Here is a 17,936-nt window from a genome sequence, read left to right as displayed (position 1 = left end):
TCCTGTCTGTGATGCAGCATCAAGGGTAACCGCAACCATGGTCTCCGAGCTGATAGTCCATGCTGCTGCAAACATCGTCGAACTGTTCGTGCAGATGGTTGTTGTGTTGCAAACGTCCCCATCTGTTGACTCAGGAATCGAGACGTGGCTGCACGATCCGTCACAGCCATGAGGATAAGACGCCTGTCATCTCGACTGCTAGTGATATGAGGCCGCTGGGATCCAGCACAGCGTTCCATATTACCCTCCTGAACCCACCGATTCCATATTCTGCTAACAGTCATTGGATCTCGACCAACACAGGCAGCAATGTCGCGATACGATAAACCACAATCGCGATAGGCTACAATCCGACCTTTATCAAAGTCGGAAACGTGATGGTACGCATTTCTCCTCCTTACACGAGGCATCACAACAACGTTTCACCAGGTAATGCCGGTCAACTGCTGTTTCTGTATGAGAAATCGGTTGGAAACTTTCCTCATATCAGCACATTGTAGGTGTTGCCACCGGCACCAAACTTGTGTGAATGCTCTGAAAAGCTAATCATTTGCATATCACAGCATCTTCTTCCTATCGGTGAAATTTCGCGTCTGTAGCACGTAATCTTCGTGGAGTAGCAATTTTAATGGCCATTAGTGTAATAATATGATACTATATAAACAATTTAGCAATGACTTCGTGATTTACACGCAGTACTTTAGGACTTACCTGTGATGCTGTGTCGTTGCTGTATGGATACACGTCAGTGATCATATGAGAAGTGGAAGCCGTCTCAGTCTTGACCATAGCCACGATGGCTACCGACAGGTTGACCTTGAGTGTGTACTGCACAGCGATCCCCATGAACGCCATGAAAGACACAATGTAGCGGGTGGGGATTGCTACCATCAGTCCTGCAGAAGTACACAATACTGTCCAAAACTCTTGTAATTATTCATCATCCCACAAAATATTTTGCAAAGGCTCTGCAGATTATTTGGACATGTATTTCACCTCTGTGCAGTCTACGGGCTAAGGCAAAACAAGTGTGTTTTGAAAGAGCTAACTTTAAAACCAGATGTAAAGACTAAAGTACTGCATGCTACCTCCGTGGTCGGTCATAAATCAGGTCGACCACTTCAGCCATAGGCTGTACTGACACCAATGCAGATTTTTTTCTAGTGGACATTTCACACAAGCAGTTGTTGTTTGCTTGTAGCACTTAGGTTAACTAAACTACAAGCTGCCATTGGCCTAGTCTTGGTGACATATATACCATTCTGTTTATTATTCTTTCTCTCTTGCACATGTAATGCTTACTGACTGTAAATAACATTATTTTGACACAATATTTCTGCGGTCCAACTGTCCGCCATCATCAGGTGAGAGCGCTGGTGCACAATCTCGCCGGAACTGACTTCCCAGCGCAAGCGGCAGCCCATATATAGGCCGCAGAAGGCCCACAACGCGTGCGCGAAAAGGTGCCGTAGCTGCCCTCTAGTGCAGTAAACATGCCGCGCCGCCGGTGGTGGAAAGAGGCGAAATCGAGATATCGCTGTCAAAAATAAAAGAAAATTAAAAATTTTTCTATTCCGACGATTGAGACGCAGACCATTGTTTTTTAATGTCGGATAACACCGGGTCCCAAGTCTTACTTAAAAGATAGCCCTTGTCCCTATTAATAAGATTGTCAGATAAACGAATCTCTATTGATTCTTTTAAAATACAGTCCCAATATCGAGATGCAGGGGCAACCATTTGTGTCGCATCATATTGCATTCTGTGTCCCTGGGTGAGACAGTGCTCCGCCACTGCGGATTTCTCGGGTTGAAGCAGCCGTGTGTGCCGCTGATGCTCAACACATCGGTCCTGAATGGTCCGGATCGTCTGACCAATGTAAGCCTTCCCACAGTGGCAAGGGATCTTGTATACACCGGGCTTCCTCAACCCCAAGTCATCCTTAACAGAGCCAAGAAATGCTCTAAGCTTGGCCGGCGGCCGAAAAATACTTTTGATGTCATATCTTTTTAGAATTCTTCCTATCTTCGAGGAAATGCTCCCAGCAAAAGGCAGAAAAGCCACCGATTTGCAGGTATCTTCTGGTGGTTCAGGCGATGGTCCAAACTGGAAAGCACGACGGATCTGTTTATCTGTATAGCCACTCTGCTTGAACACAACCTTAAGGTGGTCCAATTCTTGTGTCAAGCTTTCTCCATCTGAAATGGCATAGGCTCTTCTCGCCAACGTTCGCAGGACCCCTGTACGCTGGAACGATGGATGACAGCTAGAAGCATGCAGGTAACGGTCCGTGTGCGTAGGCTTTCGATAAACACTGTGTCCCAGTGTCCCATCATCCTTTCTGTACACCAGAACATCCAGAAACGGAAGCTTTCCATCACTTTCCACCTCCATGGTAAACTTGATGCTAGGATGCAGGGAATTAAAATGATCTAGGAGGCGGTCAAGAGCCTCTCTCCCATGAGGCCACACCATAAACGTGTCGTCAACGTACCTCCAAAAACAGGTTGGTTTTAAGGACGCCGTCTTCAGCGCCATGTCCTCCAAATCTTCCATAAAAAGGTTGGCGACTATTGGGGACAGTGGGCTCCCCATAGCCACTCCGTCAGTCTGTTCAAAATATTTGTCATTGAATAAAAAGTACGTTGACGTCAGCACGTGGCGACAAAGCCTGGTTGTGTCCTCATCCAGTTTCTCACCAATTAATTGCAAGGATTCTTCCAGAGGAACCCGGGTAAAAAGCGACACGACATCAAAGCTCACAAGCAAATCGCAGGGACTAAGAGACAAGGACTTCAATCTCTGAATAAACACCATAGAATTGGGAATGTGATGTTCGCATTTACCGACGTGAGGGCCAAGAACAGATGCTAAATACTTGGCTAGATTGTAGGTAGGAGCACCCAAGTTACTCACGATCGGACGAAGCGGGACCCCTTTCTTATGAATCTTGGGTAGGCCGTATAGTCTCGGTGGCACGGCAGCACCAGGACGAAGTTTTTTGAGAACGTCGTCAGGTAAAGAACTCTTCTTCAACAGTGAAAGCGTCTTACGTTTTATCCGTTCAGTTGGGTCGTCCTGCAATGTTCTGTATGCTGAGTCCTCAAGTAAGAGATCCATCTTTCCCAGATAGTCATCACGTGACAGAAGAACCGTTGCGTTGCCTTTGTCGGCTGGTAGAACTATCAGATCCTCGTCTTCTCTAATGGATCGGACGGCTGCCCTTTCGAGAGAGGAGATGTTACTCCGTGGAGGCGGCGCCCGCCGCAATGTATGTGAGACCTCTTGCCTAATCTCTTCAGCTTGGCCCTCCGAAAGGTTGGACACTGCTTGTTCGACTGCACAGATGAATTCGGTGATAGGCACATTCCTCGGTGTAGGGGCAAAATTCAGGCCTTTCTCCAACACTGACAGTGTAGCGTCGTCCAGTTCTTTACTCGTGAGGTTAATCACTGTCCGTCGACGGGTGTCGTCATCAGATATCATAGGTTGAGAACAAAGCCGTTGAAACTTAGAAGACTGTTTCCTGACGGAGCTCCTATGCGTCCAATCTGATAGTGCCCAAGAAGAACTATCCACCCATTCCCAGGATGCATCCGACAGCAGCGACGATAACTCCAAGTGCACGAAAAGTAAATCCTTGGATATGAGATCCAGTTGTCTTCGAGTGAAGCGAATACGCTCCTTGACTAAGGCGAAACTGGCACGCTTCTTGATGTTGTTGGCCGTTTTCGTATCAATAAAATGCACAAATCTGGCAAACTTAGGTATCACTCTTCCATCGCGGCATCTCAGCAAAAAGGCGAGGGCACTCAGCAACTTGCCCTTCTTCTTACGAAGTTTATCAAACTTCTTCACGAGTTCCACCATCTCCTCCCCGTAGAGGCTTCTGATGTGACTACGAAGGCTTTCCCGGTGTAATAATTTATAAAATTCTTCTCGGGTATGCAGCCGGATCATGACGTCTTCAAGACACAATATTTCTGCGGTCCAACTGTCCGCCATCATCAGGTGAGAGCGCTGGTGCACAATCTCGCCGGAACATTATTTTGATGTGGTTAACTATTTTACTGGTATATTAAGGTGCAATAGTCATGAAAAATGAAAAAGGGATGCTATTAATTGTTATTTATTTGAGGCAGCCAAATATACTGTCCTCTTGAACTGGAAAACTTTTAGGAAACTCTCATTCCTTCACCTAAACTGATTATCACCCCAGTGCCACATATTCAAAAAGATCACTTGTTATGTGGCGTACCGGTAATCCCCATATTCCAACTTTTTAATTCAGGCTTTCACCAACCTAGTGGCACACCAAATTAAAGTATTATCACAAGGTCATCATAAGTGACACAACTCTAATTGACTTTTCAGCATCTAAAATTCAGTATTAGATTTTCAACAGCCTTCACATCAGCTTCAATTCTCTTATAAAGCTTATAATTTTAGAATACCTGGCAATCAGAAATATAATTAATATACAAATTTATGATGAGATTTGAAAAATGGGAATTACTACAGGGAAGATAATGCTCTTCTGACAAGGCACTATTATAAAAATTTAGAGAACCAGGATTTGAGACCAACTGCAGAATGGTTCTGCTCCCACTAATGTACACTTTACGTAAGGACCCAAAGATAAGATGGGAGAAATTAGTGCTGGTATGGAAGCTAAAGGCAGTTGTTTCTCTCTGTTTTATTTACGAGTGGAATAGGAAAGAAAATGACTAGTAGTGGTATGTGGTACCCTCCACAATGCACAGTACAGTGGCTTGCAGAGTATGTATGTATTTGCAAATGTAGATCCATTGGTAGAGATTTGTGACCGTTCCATTCTGTCATTCGAACTGCAAGCAGATCTCCACACAAGGATGATCTGTCCTCACTCCATTATTCTCCCATACCTGACCATCTGTTGCAACAGATGACACTTGTGCACAACTACCTGTTGAAGTGAGCACTTGCTGCCTCTTAACTGTAGCCCTGCTCATGTCCCACACCACTGTGACTTTATAATTGGCATCCAACTCCAAATTACTTGCAAAAAAATGATCAAAGAGCACAATATGCTGCTTGCATTGTAACAGGAACTGTCACAATGTGGGCTGTCAATTCAGCTTGAATAAAACACTGGTGTCCCATACACTAGGATTCAAATCTGCCAGTAATATTCTGCTGAATTACGTATGACAAAGAATCAAATAAAAATGGTAAACATACAATAAAAAAGAGAAAAATAATGTCTGACCTGTCAGTGGATTAAGCATGTTCCTAACAGTGTGCCAGATGTTCATTAGGTGGCACATTGAGTGGAAGCACAAATACTGGTTCATCAGTAGAGTGAGTATGGTCTCCCCAACAGTAACTTGCATCAGTGTTCTGCTATGTGGTTTCAGCATACAGAAAATGTGAAACATATTAAAATTAAGTGCAGAATGAAGGTCCAGTATGGTGATGCAGAGTAGAAAATCTAAGAATGAGGTTGTAAGTTTAAAAATGATCTGACATCCATGGGTGATCCTAATTGTCCAGGTCAGGCACGTAGCACTGTGCTTCCACAAAACATTTCAGTTACTGAAGCTACTAAAACTGGACTTCACTGTAGGAACTGTAAACGTTAGGCATGTTTCAGTACACCACACTGTGTATGATGTGCACCAATATCACAAAGTGCTGGGTGCCCCAATAGCTAACTCCCGAGTGTGTTGATATGGTGAACAACTTTTGTTTGCACTGGATCAGAAAGTGATTCCTCTCCATGCAAGAATCTTCACTAGGAACACAACCATCAACCAAACATGATGAGTTAAAGGCAAGTCTTCATTACTCAAACCAAAACAGTTCTAAGACAACCAAAAGCAGAGCAGATTAAGTTGACCATCTTTTGTGATGAAAACGGCATCTCTTTCAAAGATTACTTTACTAAAAGCTTAATAATCAATATTTATGCATGTTGTACCAAAATGATGCCGACAAGCTTCAGGGAGTTGTAGAGGGTGTCTTGAGGAATCAACTAAGGACAGGCACCTGTGTCCAGAAATGTAATCCAATAATGCAACAGGGCATTGAATATTCAGGGGTAATACTTGTCAACTAGCCACCTCTTCAGCAGCAAACATGAGCTCACACACTGATTGACGGCATGAGGAACTTCATACAATTGGTCTGAGAGAATACAGGATTTAGAGAAGAATAGAAAAACTGCTAGAAGATGACCTTGTGGAAAATCAGTTTGAGTTTCAGAGAAATGGAGGACACACAAGGCAATTATACTTACCTTACAACTTATCTTACAAGTCAGGGTGAGGAAGAGCAGGCCTGAGTTTGTGACATTTGTAGATTTGGAGAAAAATTTTTATAGTGTTGACTGCAACACACCCTTTGAAATTCTGAAGGTAGCAAGAATAAAATACAGAGTGTGAACATTTATGTATAACTTATTTGGAAACCACACCATAGTCAAAGGGCATGGAGAAGTTGAGAAGGGAGTGACACAAGCTGTGAAAGAAACCAAGGACAACTTTGGAAAGCAAATTAAAATTCAGTGAGAACACATTTAAACTTTGACGTTTGCCAATGACGTAATAATTCCATCAGAGATGGCAAAGGACCTGGAAGAGAAGCTGAATAGAATGGACACTGTCTTGAGAAAAGATGATAAGCTGAATTTCAATAGAGGTAAAACAAGGGTAATGGAGTGAAGCCAAATTAAAACAGGTGATGCTGAGGGAATGAATTAGAAAATAAGACACTGATAGTAGGAGATACACTATGTGATCAAAAGTACCCGGAAACCCCCAAAAACATACATTTTTCATATTAGGTGCATTGTGCCGCCAACTACTGCCAGGTACTCCATATCAGCAACCTCAGTATTCATTACACATCATGAGAGAGCAGGATGGGGCTCTCCGCAGAAATCATGGACTTCAAATGTGGTCAGGTGATTGGGTCTCACTTGTGTCATATGTCTGTACTCGAGATTTCCACACTGCTAAACATTCCTAGATCCACTGTCTCCGATGTGATAGTGAGGAGGAAATGTGAAGGGACACGTACAGCACAAAAGTGTACAGGCCGACCTAGTCTGTTGACTGACAAAGACTGCCGACAGTTGAAGAGGGTCATAGTGTGTAATAGGCAGACATTTATCCAGACCATCACACATGAATTCCAAACTGTATCAGAATCCACTGCAAGTACTATGACAGTTAGGCGGCACATGAGAAAACTTGGAGTTCACGGTCGAGCGGCTGCTCATAAGCCACACATCACGCTGGTAAATGCCAAACAACTCCTCGCTTGGTATAAGGAGCGTAAACATTGGACGATTGAACAGTGGAAAAATGTTGTGTGGAGTGATGAATCATGGTACACAATGTGGTGATACAATGGAAGTGTGTGGGTATGGCGAATGCCCGCTGAATGTCATCTGCCAGCAAGTATAGTGCCAACAGTAAAATTCGGAGGTGGTGGTGTTATGGTGTGGTCATGTTTTTTATGGAGGCGGCTTGCACCCTTTGTTGTTTTGCATGGCACTATCACAGCACAGGCCTACATTGATGTTTTAAGCACCTTCCTGCTTCCTACTGTTGAAGAGAACTTTGGGGACAGAGATTGCATCTAACACCAACGAGCACCTGTTCATAATGAATGGCCTGTGGCGGAGTGGTTACATGACAATAACATCCCTGTACTGGACTGACCAGCACAGAGTCCTGACCTGAATCCTATAAAACACCTTTGGGATGTTTTGGAACGCCAACTTCGTGCCAGGCCTCACTGACCGACATTGATATCTCTCCTCAGTGCAGCACTCTGTGAAGAATGGGCTGCCATTCCCCAAGAAACCTTCCAGCGCCTGATTGAACGTATGCCTGTGAGAGTGGAAACTGTCATCAAGGCTAAGGCTGGGCCAACACCATACTGAATTCCAGCATTACTGCTGGAGGGTGTTACGAACTTTTCAGCCGGGTGTCCAGATACTTTTGATCACATGGTGCATTTAGTCAGCATAATACCTGAAAATGGCAAAAGTACACAGGCTTTAAGGTGCAGATTGACAATAGGAAGAGAAACATTTCTGAGAAAGAGAACTCTGTTAACACCAAATACAAACAGTTCACAGAAGATGACAGTAGGTCTGAAATGTGCTGTTACAGGAGAATGTTGAACATTGAATAGGAACATAAAAAAAGAGGAGGTACTGAATTCAACAGCTAGAAAGAAAATGTATGGCACAACTTGACTAAAAGAAGAAAGTTGACAGAACTCATCTAGAAGTAGCAAGGAATCATCGAATTGGTAATGGAGGTACGTGTGGGGGTAAAATTCCTGAAGGGATACCAATGCCTTATAGAAGCAAGTAGATTTAAATGGGTGTAGACTGCAGTAGTTATGCAGAGATGAAGGGCCTGACACAGGATAGATTAGCATGCAGAGCTGCATCGAATGAGTCTTCGGATTGAGGACCACAACAACAACAGAGAATGTTGATGCATTTACATCTGACAACAACATTGCGTCGGGCCTGTCACAGTTTTATCTCAAAGTTGAGGTCTAAGGCATGGGTGTGGATGGATATGTGTGTGTGTGCGCGAGTGTATACCTGTCCTTTTTTCCCCCCTAAGGTAAGTCTTTCCGCTCCCATGATTGGAATGACCCCTTAACCTCCCCCTTAAAACCCACATCCTTTCATCTTTCCCTCTCCTTCCCTCTTTCCTGATGAAGCAACCGTTGGTTGCGAAAGCTTGAAATTTTGTGTGTGTGTTGGTGTGTTTTTTATTGTGTCTATCTACCAGTGCTTTCCCGTTTGGTAAGTCATGGAATCTTTGTTTTTAATGTATATACAGTTCCCGTCCATGTCCTCCATGCAGCTACTTTGAGGTTCCCACAGGAAATCAAATGAAATGATGAATCAGTTATATGAATGCGTTGTGTCTGTTCTTTTGGACATGTCCAAAATAACATACACAATGCGGAATTCACATCTGTGATACATATTATGTAAATTGGAGGTGGATAGGAGAAAAGGAATGGAAAGGGAAGAAACTACTGATGTCAGCTGCATTGGGACTTCATGCTAAATCAGCGGTGACGGGGCAAAATGTCTGCCGAACCGGGATTCGAACTCGGGGTGTCCTGTTTATTAGGCAGTTGTGTTAACCATTGCACCACCCAGACACAGTGTTAATCACAATTGCACGGACTATCTCGGTACGCCCCTCGGCCAACCCATACTCCCACCTAGCACCACCAATCCACAAAACCCCATCTATGTCCTCCATGTTCACTATTTTGAGATTCCCGCAGGAGATCAAACAAAACCGTGCATCAGCACCGGAGGTGGTGGATTCACAGTCCATTGAGGCAAATCAATTACATGAATGCAAGGTGTCCTTTCTTTCAGGCATGTCTGAAAGAACAGACTCAACAAATTCATATAATTTGTAAATTCTCTGCTTGAAAGAATGGACACCACACATTGATATAATTTAAGGGCAATGAATCCACCATTTCCTGAGTGGATGCACAATTTCATTTGACCCTCTGTGGGAATCTCAAAGTAGTGAACATGGAGGACATAAATGGAGATTGCGGATAGGTGGTGCTAGGTGGGAGTATGGGTTGGCTGAGGGACGTACCAAGGCAGTCCGCACAGTTGTGATAAACGTTGTGTCCAGGTGGCACAGTGGTTAACACAATTGCCTGGTAAGCAGGAGATCCCAAGTTTGAATCACGGTCCAGCACACATTTTCACTTATCAGGTGCTGATTCCGCATAAGGTCCCAATGCAGCAGACACTGATACTTACACCCCTTTCCATTCCTTTCTCCCCTATCTTACCTTTAATTAATGTAATATGTATTACAGCTGCGGCTGAATGCTATAGATTACTGTTTGCAGGTATTCTGTTACATACAAGACTTCACGTGCCATGCATTCTGAAACCTTGTTTCTATCACATCTACCATATCTATCAGATCTTTCCCTAGGCAGTTTCTATATGTTTGGAGCCCTCACTGAAATTTTTATTTTATTTCATTTCATGTTCCACATCCTAGTAGCGAGTGAATTGCAACGATATGGAATGTGTCAGATTCTACATAGTTCAAATATAACTTGTATAAATACAATAAAAAGATACAATGTAAATAAAAATCAACTAAACAACAGCACAATCAATTAACAAAAAATTGTGTTTCACATGTTAAGGACGAGTAACATATTTCTAATATGGAATTTGTCAGATTGTACACAGTTGAAATATATCTTACATAAATAAAAGATATAACGTAAATAAGGTATCAGCTAAACAACAGCACATTCACTTAACATAACATTTTTGTTTCACATGTTAAGGACGTGTAATATATAAAGGAGTCAAGATAAACTAAATATTCCAAAGGATATACAGGAATACCAATAAATAATTGTCATATGCCTATGATAGTACTCAAAATAAAATTAATTAGTAAGTTTACAACACTTGCAAATTTAGTGATTATATACATTTTCTTTCACATATTCATCAACTGTATAAAAAGAGTTCTCTACCAGGTACTCCTAGAGAGTTTGTTTGAATGCTGGAAATCTTTTGTGAAGGCATTTGATGTGTGGTGTAAGAGCATTAAATAGCTTAATGCTGGAGTAACAAGTTTCTTTTTGAAACATAGTGAGGCTTTTCAGTTCAATGTGCAGACTGTTATTGGTTCTTGTATTATAGTCATGAAATTGGCGGTTATCTTTGTAGACAGGAGGATTTTTACAGACAAAGGTCAACGAGGAAAAGATATATTGTGAGAAGGTGGTAAGGATCCCCATCTTTTGAAACAAGTGCCTGCAAGAGTGCCCGTGATGGACACCACTCATTATTCTAATGGCTTTTTTTTGTGCAGTGAAAATTTTCTTTGCGAGAGGTTGTTTGCCCCAGAATATAATAGCATATGACATTAATGAACGAAAATAGCCGAAGTACAAAGCCTTAATGGTGTCTACTTCAGCCACTGAAGCAATAACCCGTAGTGCAAATATTGCTGAGCTAAGTGTTTTATAAAGATGAAGAATGTGTGCTGACCAGTTACATTTTCTGTCTATATAAGCACCCGGAATTTTGTAACCTCAGCTTTTTGTATTTCTTGATCTCTGAAGGGCAGCAAGATGTTCCACTCCAATTAAAATGTAAGTTATATTGTGCATACTTCCAAACAATTTCTTTTATGATGGGATGCATGCAGATAACGAGGGATGACATGCAGAACGCAATTAACAATATCAACTGATTTTCACATGGGTAATAGCATTAACTGTTGCAAACTGCAGCATCCATATTGTTGTCCGCCTTCACAAGACAGTATTTCAAAATGACTGCAGTCATAACAAATCCTGAGTTGCAAATTGAAACAACGATTTGGTGGTAGTAGTAGTAGTAATACTAGCTGTATTAAAAGTATTAGTAGTTCTATGTCATTCATACACGGATCATTTTTACAAGGGTAATGGACATGTATGTTACTACAGCTTAAGAACAAAAAAAGTAAAATCATTAATGTATATTAGCATTTACAAACTTGAAGATCTAGCTCTAAAATGATGGGACAGGTAGCTGGCCACGGCCATGTAATAGGAACCATCCTGGCATTAGGCTTACCTTAAGTAATTTAGACACACACAGGAAACCAAAATCAGGATGGTGGATGGAGATTGGTGTCTCCATCCTTCTGAATACAAGCCCAGTTCATTTTAAACAGTGCTACTTTATTTGGTTTATCCCTAGTGTACAATCCTGTTTCGTAAATAAGTTCTTTAATAATCTAAATGGCTAGTGCTACATTGTTCATTAATTTTCCACCGCATTATTTTCTAACATAACACTACACACACTATCAGCTTACACTGGGACCACAGCGAGTACGTTTGGTATCCATTTTTTGTACTGGAACTTATTATATGCCAACCTGAGGAAGCAGAGTCAGCATCCGTCTATAATGAGAGAGACACTGAACTGAGAAAAAGGCTTATGTGCTAGTATCATACACTGCAGAGCTTTGGGAGTTGGGTTTTCCAGAAAAGAAAAAGAACAGTGTTTGAAAGTATTATGTGAAATGACACATATTTTATGTTACTTACACATGTTACATTTATTATTTACAAACGGAGAAATCTGTTGAAAAACACAGAGTGGAACATGCTTTAAACTTTCAGTTGGTTGTGAGGCAAGCTTGGAAGGTGCACTTGGTAGCATACTGGTAGGAGTACAAGTTCAAATTGAAGAAACACTAAACTGTGTTGTCTGCTGGCTAGTGTGACACCTTTCTGGATGTCTTCCTTGAGTGTGCTCACAGTTTTGCCAACACTGAATGTATTGTCCGTTTATGATTCACTACAGGTATAAAAATTAATTTAAAAACTTTCAGTTTTGCTAATGAATTTAATAAAGAAGATTTTTCTATCACAAGTTAACAGTGCTGCTATGATGTTCTTTGATAAAGCTGGCAAGTGATCCCAAATAAAGATCTTCATTCCCCCTTCTTCATTTCATTAAGCTGGTCAGGAGCACATGTAATTAAATAAACAAGTGTAGCTGCCAATTCTTTATTTCATTTTTAAAAAAATTGTTTCTTAGAATACTGGCACAGACCCTGATGTCTGAAAATTACTGGGGAGGCATTCATTCACACTACAGTACTAAATTTTAATTTCTTTCTGCAATAATTCTTCAATGGGTCATATGTGAATAAGGAAGTGGAGCAGACAAACAAGGAGTACAAAGCTATCTGTAAGCACTTTAAGAATATTTCCCTAATTAACACCAGTAGTTGTAGCAGAGAATGGCATACCAAGCATGGTCAACATTTCAGTTATCTAGGTAAACGTGTTTTAAGTGATACAATTATCGGAATAGTATTGGATAAGCTAGAGAAGGAAAAAAGACCAGTAATGTGTTTGGATTATGTTTCAACTGAGATGACAAAAAACTTGTATGCATAGACCAGGTTGGGTGTTCTAGTAACATAAGGACACAACCTGGTCACCTTTCATGCAGTAACAGTAGATCATGTCAACTAAGAGAATACGCAAAAAAAGAAATGCCTAAAGTAGAGTTTAAAATATGCTACCTCAATATTCAGGGCATGGCAGATAAAAACTTAATTTTCAACGAATTTTCAAATGAAAATGTGACAGATATTCTATGTTTAAGTGAACATTGAGGTAAAGAGGATGAGCTTGGGTACAAAGTATTGGATGATTACACACTACTTAGTTGCTATTGCAGAAAACAGCACTTACGTGGTGGGGTAGCAATATATGCAAAAACACCTCTTGCACCAAACTGTGGCAGGATAGATCTCAATACCCTTTGTGATGAAATGCATTTTGAAATGTCAGGTCTAGTAATTGAGAGCCTTAAGCTAATGGTAGTAGTAGTGTACAGGCCACCTAGTGGTGACCCCCATATCTTTCTGGAGAAACTTGAGGAACTCTTAATGTACATATGTATACCGAAATGGAAAAAATACAATGTTGTCATTGGAGGGGATATCAATTCAAGTTTTGATGTCCTGCAGGACAGAAAAACTGTGACAGAGCTCAAAAATGTGCTTCGACAATTTAACATGTACTATGTTAACTGCAAACCTACCAGAGGCTCATCCTGTCTAGACAATATATTTACAAATATTAAGAGAACTTGTATGTCCACTGATGTAATTAGTTTCCCTTTCTCAGATCATGATGCGGTATATCTTAGTCTTAATAAAGTAACTTCAGACTGCACCAAACCAGAATCTAAAACTGTGATTACTAGACCAGTGAGCAGAGAGAGGATGGATAGGTTTAGACATGCCCTCACTTATTTCAGTTGGGACATATGTTTTATTAGGCTTCAACACTGTTCAGCCGATATTGTATTCACAAAGTTTTTCTCCATCTTTTTAAATGTATTTGAAAATAGCATCCCTCTGAAAAAATGTACAGTGAATATTAGTAGTAATTACAAGAAAAGGAAAACGAAGGAATGGTATACTCCACAGTTGGGGCGACTGAAAAATACTGTTATGCTGTATTCTAGTCTGTACAAAACCAGTAAATCAGAACTGTATAAAGACCTGTATGCTAAAGCTAAATGCAAGTACAGGAAGGCAATAAATGAAGCAAAGAAACTGCATAACATAATTAACATTGAAAAATCTAACAATAAATGCAAGAAGGCCTGGAGTGTAATAAACTCCATTGCACACACTAAACACAAAGAGGAAATTGCCATTACCCCAGAAGAATTTAATAAATATTGCATTCAGTCCATTGAAGAAATTAGTAGTTCAATAATCAAACCACCTGAAAATGCACTTAGTATTATGGACAGCTGCTTTGAAAAGCTTCCCCCAAGCACATTCACTTTCACAGAAGTGAGCCCAAATAATATCCTAAAAATAGTGAAAAACTTCAAACCTTCAGTTAGTGTTGATTACTATGATATGTCATGTAATTTGTTGAAAGATGTTATTGATTGTGTGATTTATCCTTTAACCTTTTGTGTTAACAAATGCCTAGTTGAAAGTAAGTTCCCCGACATACTAAAAATTTCTAGAGTTGTGCCCATATACAAAAAAGGGGAAAAGAACTGTCCCGCTAGCTACAGACCTATAGCCATGACCCCAGTTTTTTCAAAAATTTTAGAAACGATTATGTATGAGCAAGTTAGTGCCTACTTGGGTAAACTAAATATAATTAGTGATAAACAGTTTGGATTTAGGAAAGGTAAATCCACAACAGATGCAATGGACTCCCTCGTAAAATTAGTCCTAGATGTGTTCGAGGCTAGGGACTATGCCCAGGCTACATTTTGTGACCTGAGCAGAGCCTTTGAATGTGTAGAGCATGACACTGTGCTGAATAAGCTAGTTTACTACGGTTTTGATGACAACAGTATAAATATGTTCAGGTCTTTTCTAGAGAACCGTCAACAAGTTGTGTGCATTGGTAGGGAGAAATCAAATTTGGTTAATGTTAGGTACGGAGTGCCTCAAGGGTCGGTGCTTGGACCTTTACTGTTTATACTAATGATTAATGACCTGCCCTTATTCATAAAATCTCATACAATATTGTATGCTGATGACACAACTTTTCTACATAAAAGCTCTGATCTAGGTACACTGAAAACACTGACCGAAAATACCCTTGCTCAGTCTTCATTATGGTTCAAAGCTAATGGCTTCTTGCTAAATGAAAACAAAACCCAGACACTTTACTTTAGCCTCAGAGAGATTCCTAACTACCAGGAATTAGAAACTGTTAAATTTTTAGGTGTTACTATTGACAATAAATTGACGTGGGAACCACACATTAAAAATATATTGGCTAGGCTTTCAAGAGTGATTTATCTAATTAGAAATTTAAAAAGACATGTTCCCAATGACTATGTGAGATCAGCATATTTTGCCTTCTTCCAAAGCATCATCTCTTATGGAATTTTACTGTGGGGTAGTAGCTGTCATGTAAATGACATTTTACTTTTACAGAAGAAAGTAATAAGAATAATAACGGATTCTGATAAAACAGAACATTGTAAACCTCTGTTTATTAAATTGCAGTGTCTTACAGTAGTAAACATATTCATCTACAGGGTCATTCCATATCAAATCACCCAATAAAAAATAAATTTTACACCCACCTCCTGAGATTTTCATGAAATTTGACTCAAATGGTTCTAATACCATCCTGACACCTGCAATTTTTTTTTTTGCTGTATCTCTTACAGTTTTTTTTATAAATTTTTAAAGTTTTTATGTTTTGCGTTTTCTGAACCTTCGGAAATGGTCAATTTAATTTGTATTCAAAACTTTAAATTTGCTTATCTTAAAAACTCTTTTAGATAACATCATGAATTTTTGCAGCAAGTTTATTTATTATACATATTTGAAGATAAAAATGATGCTATTAAAATATATTAATATTTTCTATGAAAAAAAATATATGTTTTCTTTTTTTTTTTTTTTTTTAACGGATGTTTTGTTTTATAAGAATTGCAATGTCTAGAGTCTCAGACCTGATAAAATGCTCAAATTTGTTTTAATTTACTCTTAAACATATAGGCTACTTGATAAAACAAAAATAATGATGGCTTTTTAACATGTTTATTATTTATAGTAGATTACATTAGAATTATGTACAAAGATACTTACGACACTTATGTATAACCCAACTGATTGCTTGAAACATTGAATTTTTTGAGTGATTTTGTCTTTTTAATAAACATTAATGCTGATTCAAACTGTTTTTCCACTTCATCCAAGAGCTTTCAGCTCTTTTGATACAGTCTTTTTTGAGGTAATACATTCTCCCAGTGCCGCTTGATTGAGGTGCGTCTACTACACAGACTATGTGCTCCAATGGCACTATGCAAGAATCTTCTCTTTCAGGCCAATAAAATGATGCAGCAGGTCCTGAAGGATGTAGAAATAGAATTTCTGCATCTTCTTCATCATTGAATATTGTTTTTACCAGTCCAAAGTACCAGTTACCATCATAATTTGCAGCCACATAGCTATTTATGGATGGTTCAACACGAACCCAATCAGAAGAAGAATGGAAAGAAAAGACTAAGGAGGGTTTTACACTATCTGTAGTTCTTCTAATTTCAAGGTTGTTTGTTGGAAGTGGTTTGAAGTTATGAAAACTTCTTGTTCCAGGAATGGTTCGGGTTGCTGAAAAACGTTTTTCTAGTTTTAACTGTAGCAAATCAGCTTCTTTTTTGTCAATAAAGTGAAAATGAATGTTTTCAATATTTTTTTCACAAAACTTGTACACATCGATTGCTGTCATTATTTGTTTTTTGTCTGAAAGCTGTAGACTGGCTTTCCTTAAAATTCTTTTAATAGTTCCTCCTAGGCCATCACAAATTGACTTCCCATGACTTGTTGCAAAAAAAGAGTGTTGGGCCTTCAAATTAGTCTCTCAAGTGTTCAGTCAAATTTTTAAAACTGTTTCTATTTTTGTACTGCCCAGCACAACCATCTGTAAAGTAGTGAACTGAGTCAATGTCAGTATGATGTAATGACAGCGACTTTGTAATTTCTTTTTGTACAAAGTTAACAAACCCAGTGTCATGTTCTTCGTCATCACTAATAAAACAGTGGTTGGAAACAAAAACATTGTTTTCCTCATTTCTTAGAAAAACTCCAACTGGGTGTAGAGTACAACCACCTCTATTCCAGTGGTAACTTTGGATCTCATTTTGTATAACAAAGGAATAATTTTCACTGAAATCCATCACAATAAATGCTGTTTTGGGTAGTGGGTCTTCTTTCAATCTTTTAAAGGCTGCTGATTGGGATTTTGCTATAAACGAGTTCGGGGTGAGCTTTTCCAATGACCTTACCAATAAAGAAATGTAGTCTTCAACACTGATAGACTGTTTGATCATTTCTGCCCTGTCTGTGTTAACCCACTGACTGATTACAATTTCTTCTTCTAAATCATAATATTCACTTAGTTTTTCAGTTAAGCACTCTGTTGGTGCAGTATTTGCAGGACAGCTGTTGCAATGATGTAGCATGCAGTTTTGGTTTTCTGTGTTGCACACAAGCATCTTAATTAGGTCTTTATAAGATTCTTAAATTTTCACAGCATCCAGTAATAGTTTAACATTCTGGTGGATACTGCATACACATACAGTGTGTGTGCCTGCAGCACCAGCAAGGATACACCATTTAGGTCTCAAGAAACAAAATTTTGAAAATCCTACTTCTACCTCGGGATTCTCCTATTTGAAATAATAATAGAGTTGTCTCAAGTTACACAAAATGAGTCTTTTTTGCATGTACACATTTTCTTGAACACTTACTTTGTCTTTCGTTCCAGGTAGCACTCTGGAACTTTCATCCTTTTCATAAAAATCTGTTACAAGTCTTACTGTATTTTCAGAAAGAGTTTTA

General features: G+C 39.6%; 1 protein-coding gene across 3 annotated transcripts in view; it reads right to left on the bottom strand.

Annotated features, from left to right (window-relative positions):
• LOC126234321 (sialin-like) overlaps positions 1-17,936 on the bottom strand; it is a 283,631-nt gene that overhangs the window by 201,673 nt on the left and 64,022 nt on the right. For all 3 annotated transcript variants that reach the window (XM_049943006.1, XM_049943007.1, XM_049943008.1), the window contains exon 2: positions 712-896. In XM_049943006.1, the coding sequence (XP_049798963.1) occupies positions 712-896 (185 nt within the window). The remainder of the gene's footprint in view (positions 1-711; positions 897-17,936) is intronic.

Source organism: Schistocerca nitens, chromosome 2 (assembly GCF_023898315.1).
Source record: "Schistocerca nitens isolate TAMUIC-IGC-003100 chromosome 2, iqSchNite1.1, whole genome shotgun sequence".
Classification (NCBI taxonomy): Eukaryota; Metazoa; Arthropoda; class Insecta; order Orthoptera; family Acrididae; genus Schistocerca; species Schistocerca nitens.
This window is presented reverse-complemented; position numbering and strand designations above follow the sequence as displayed.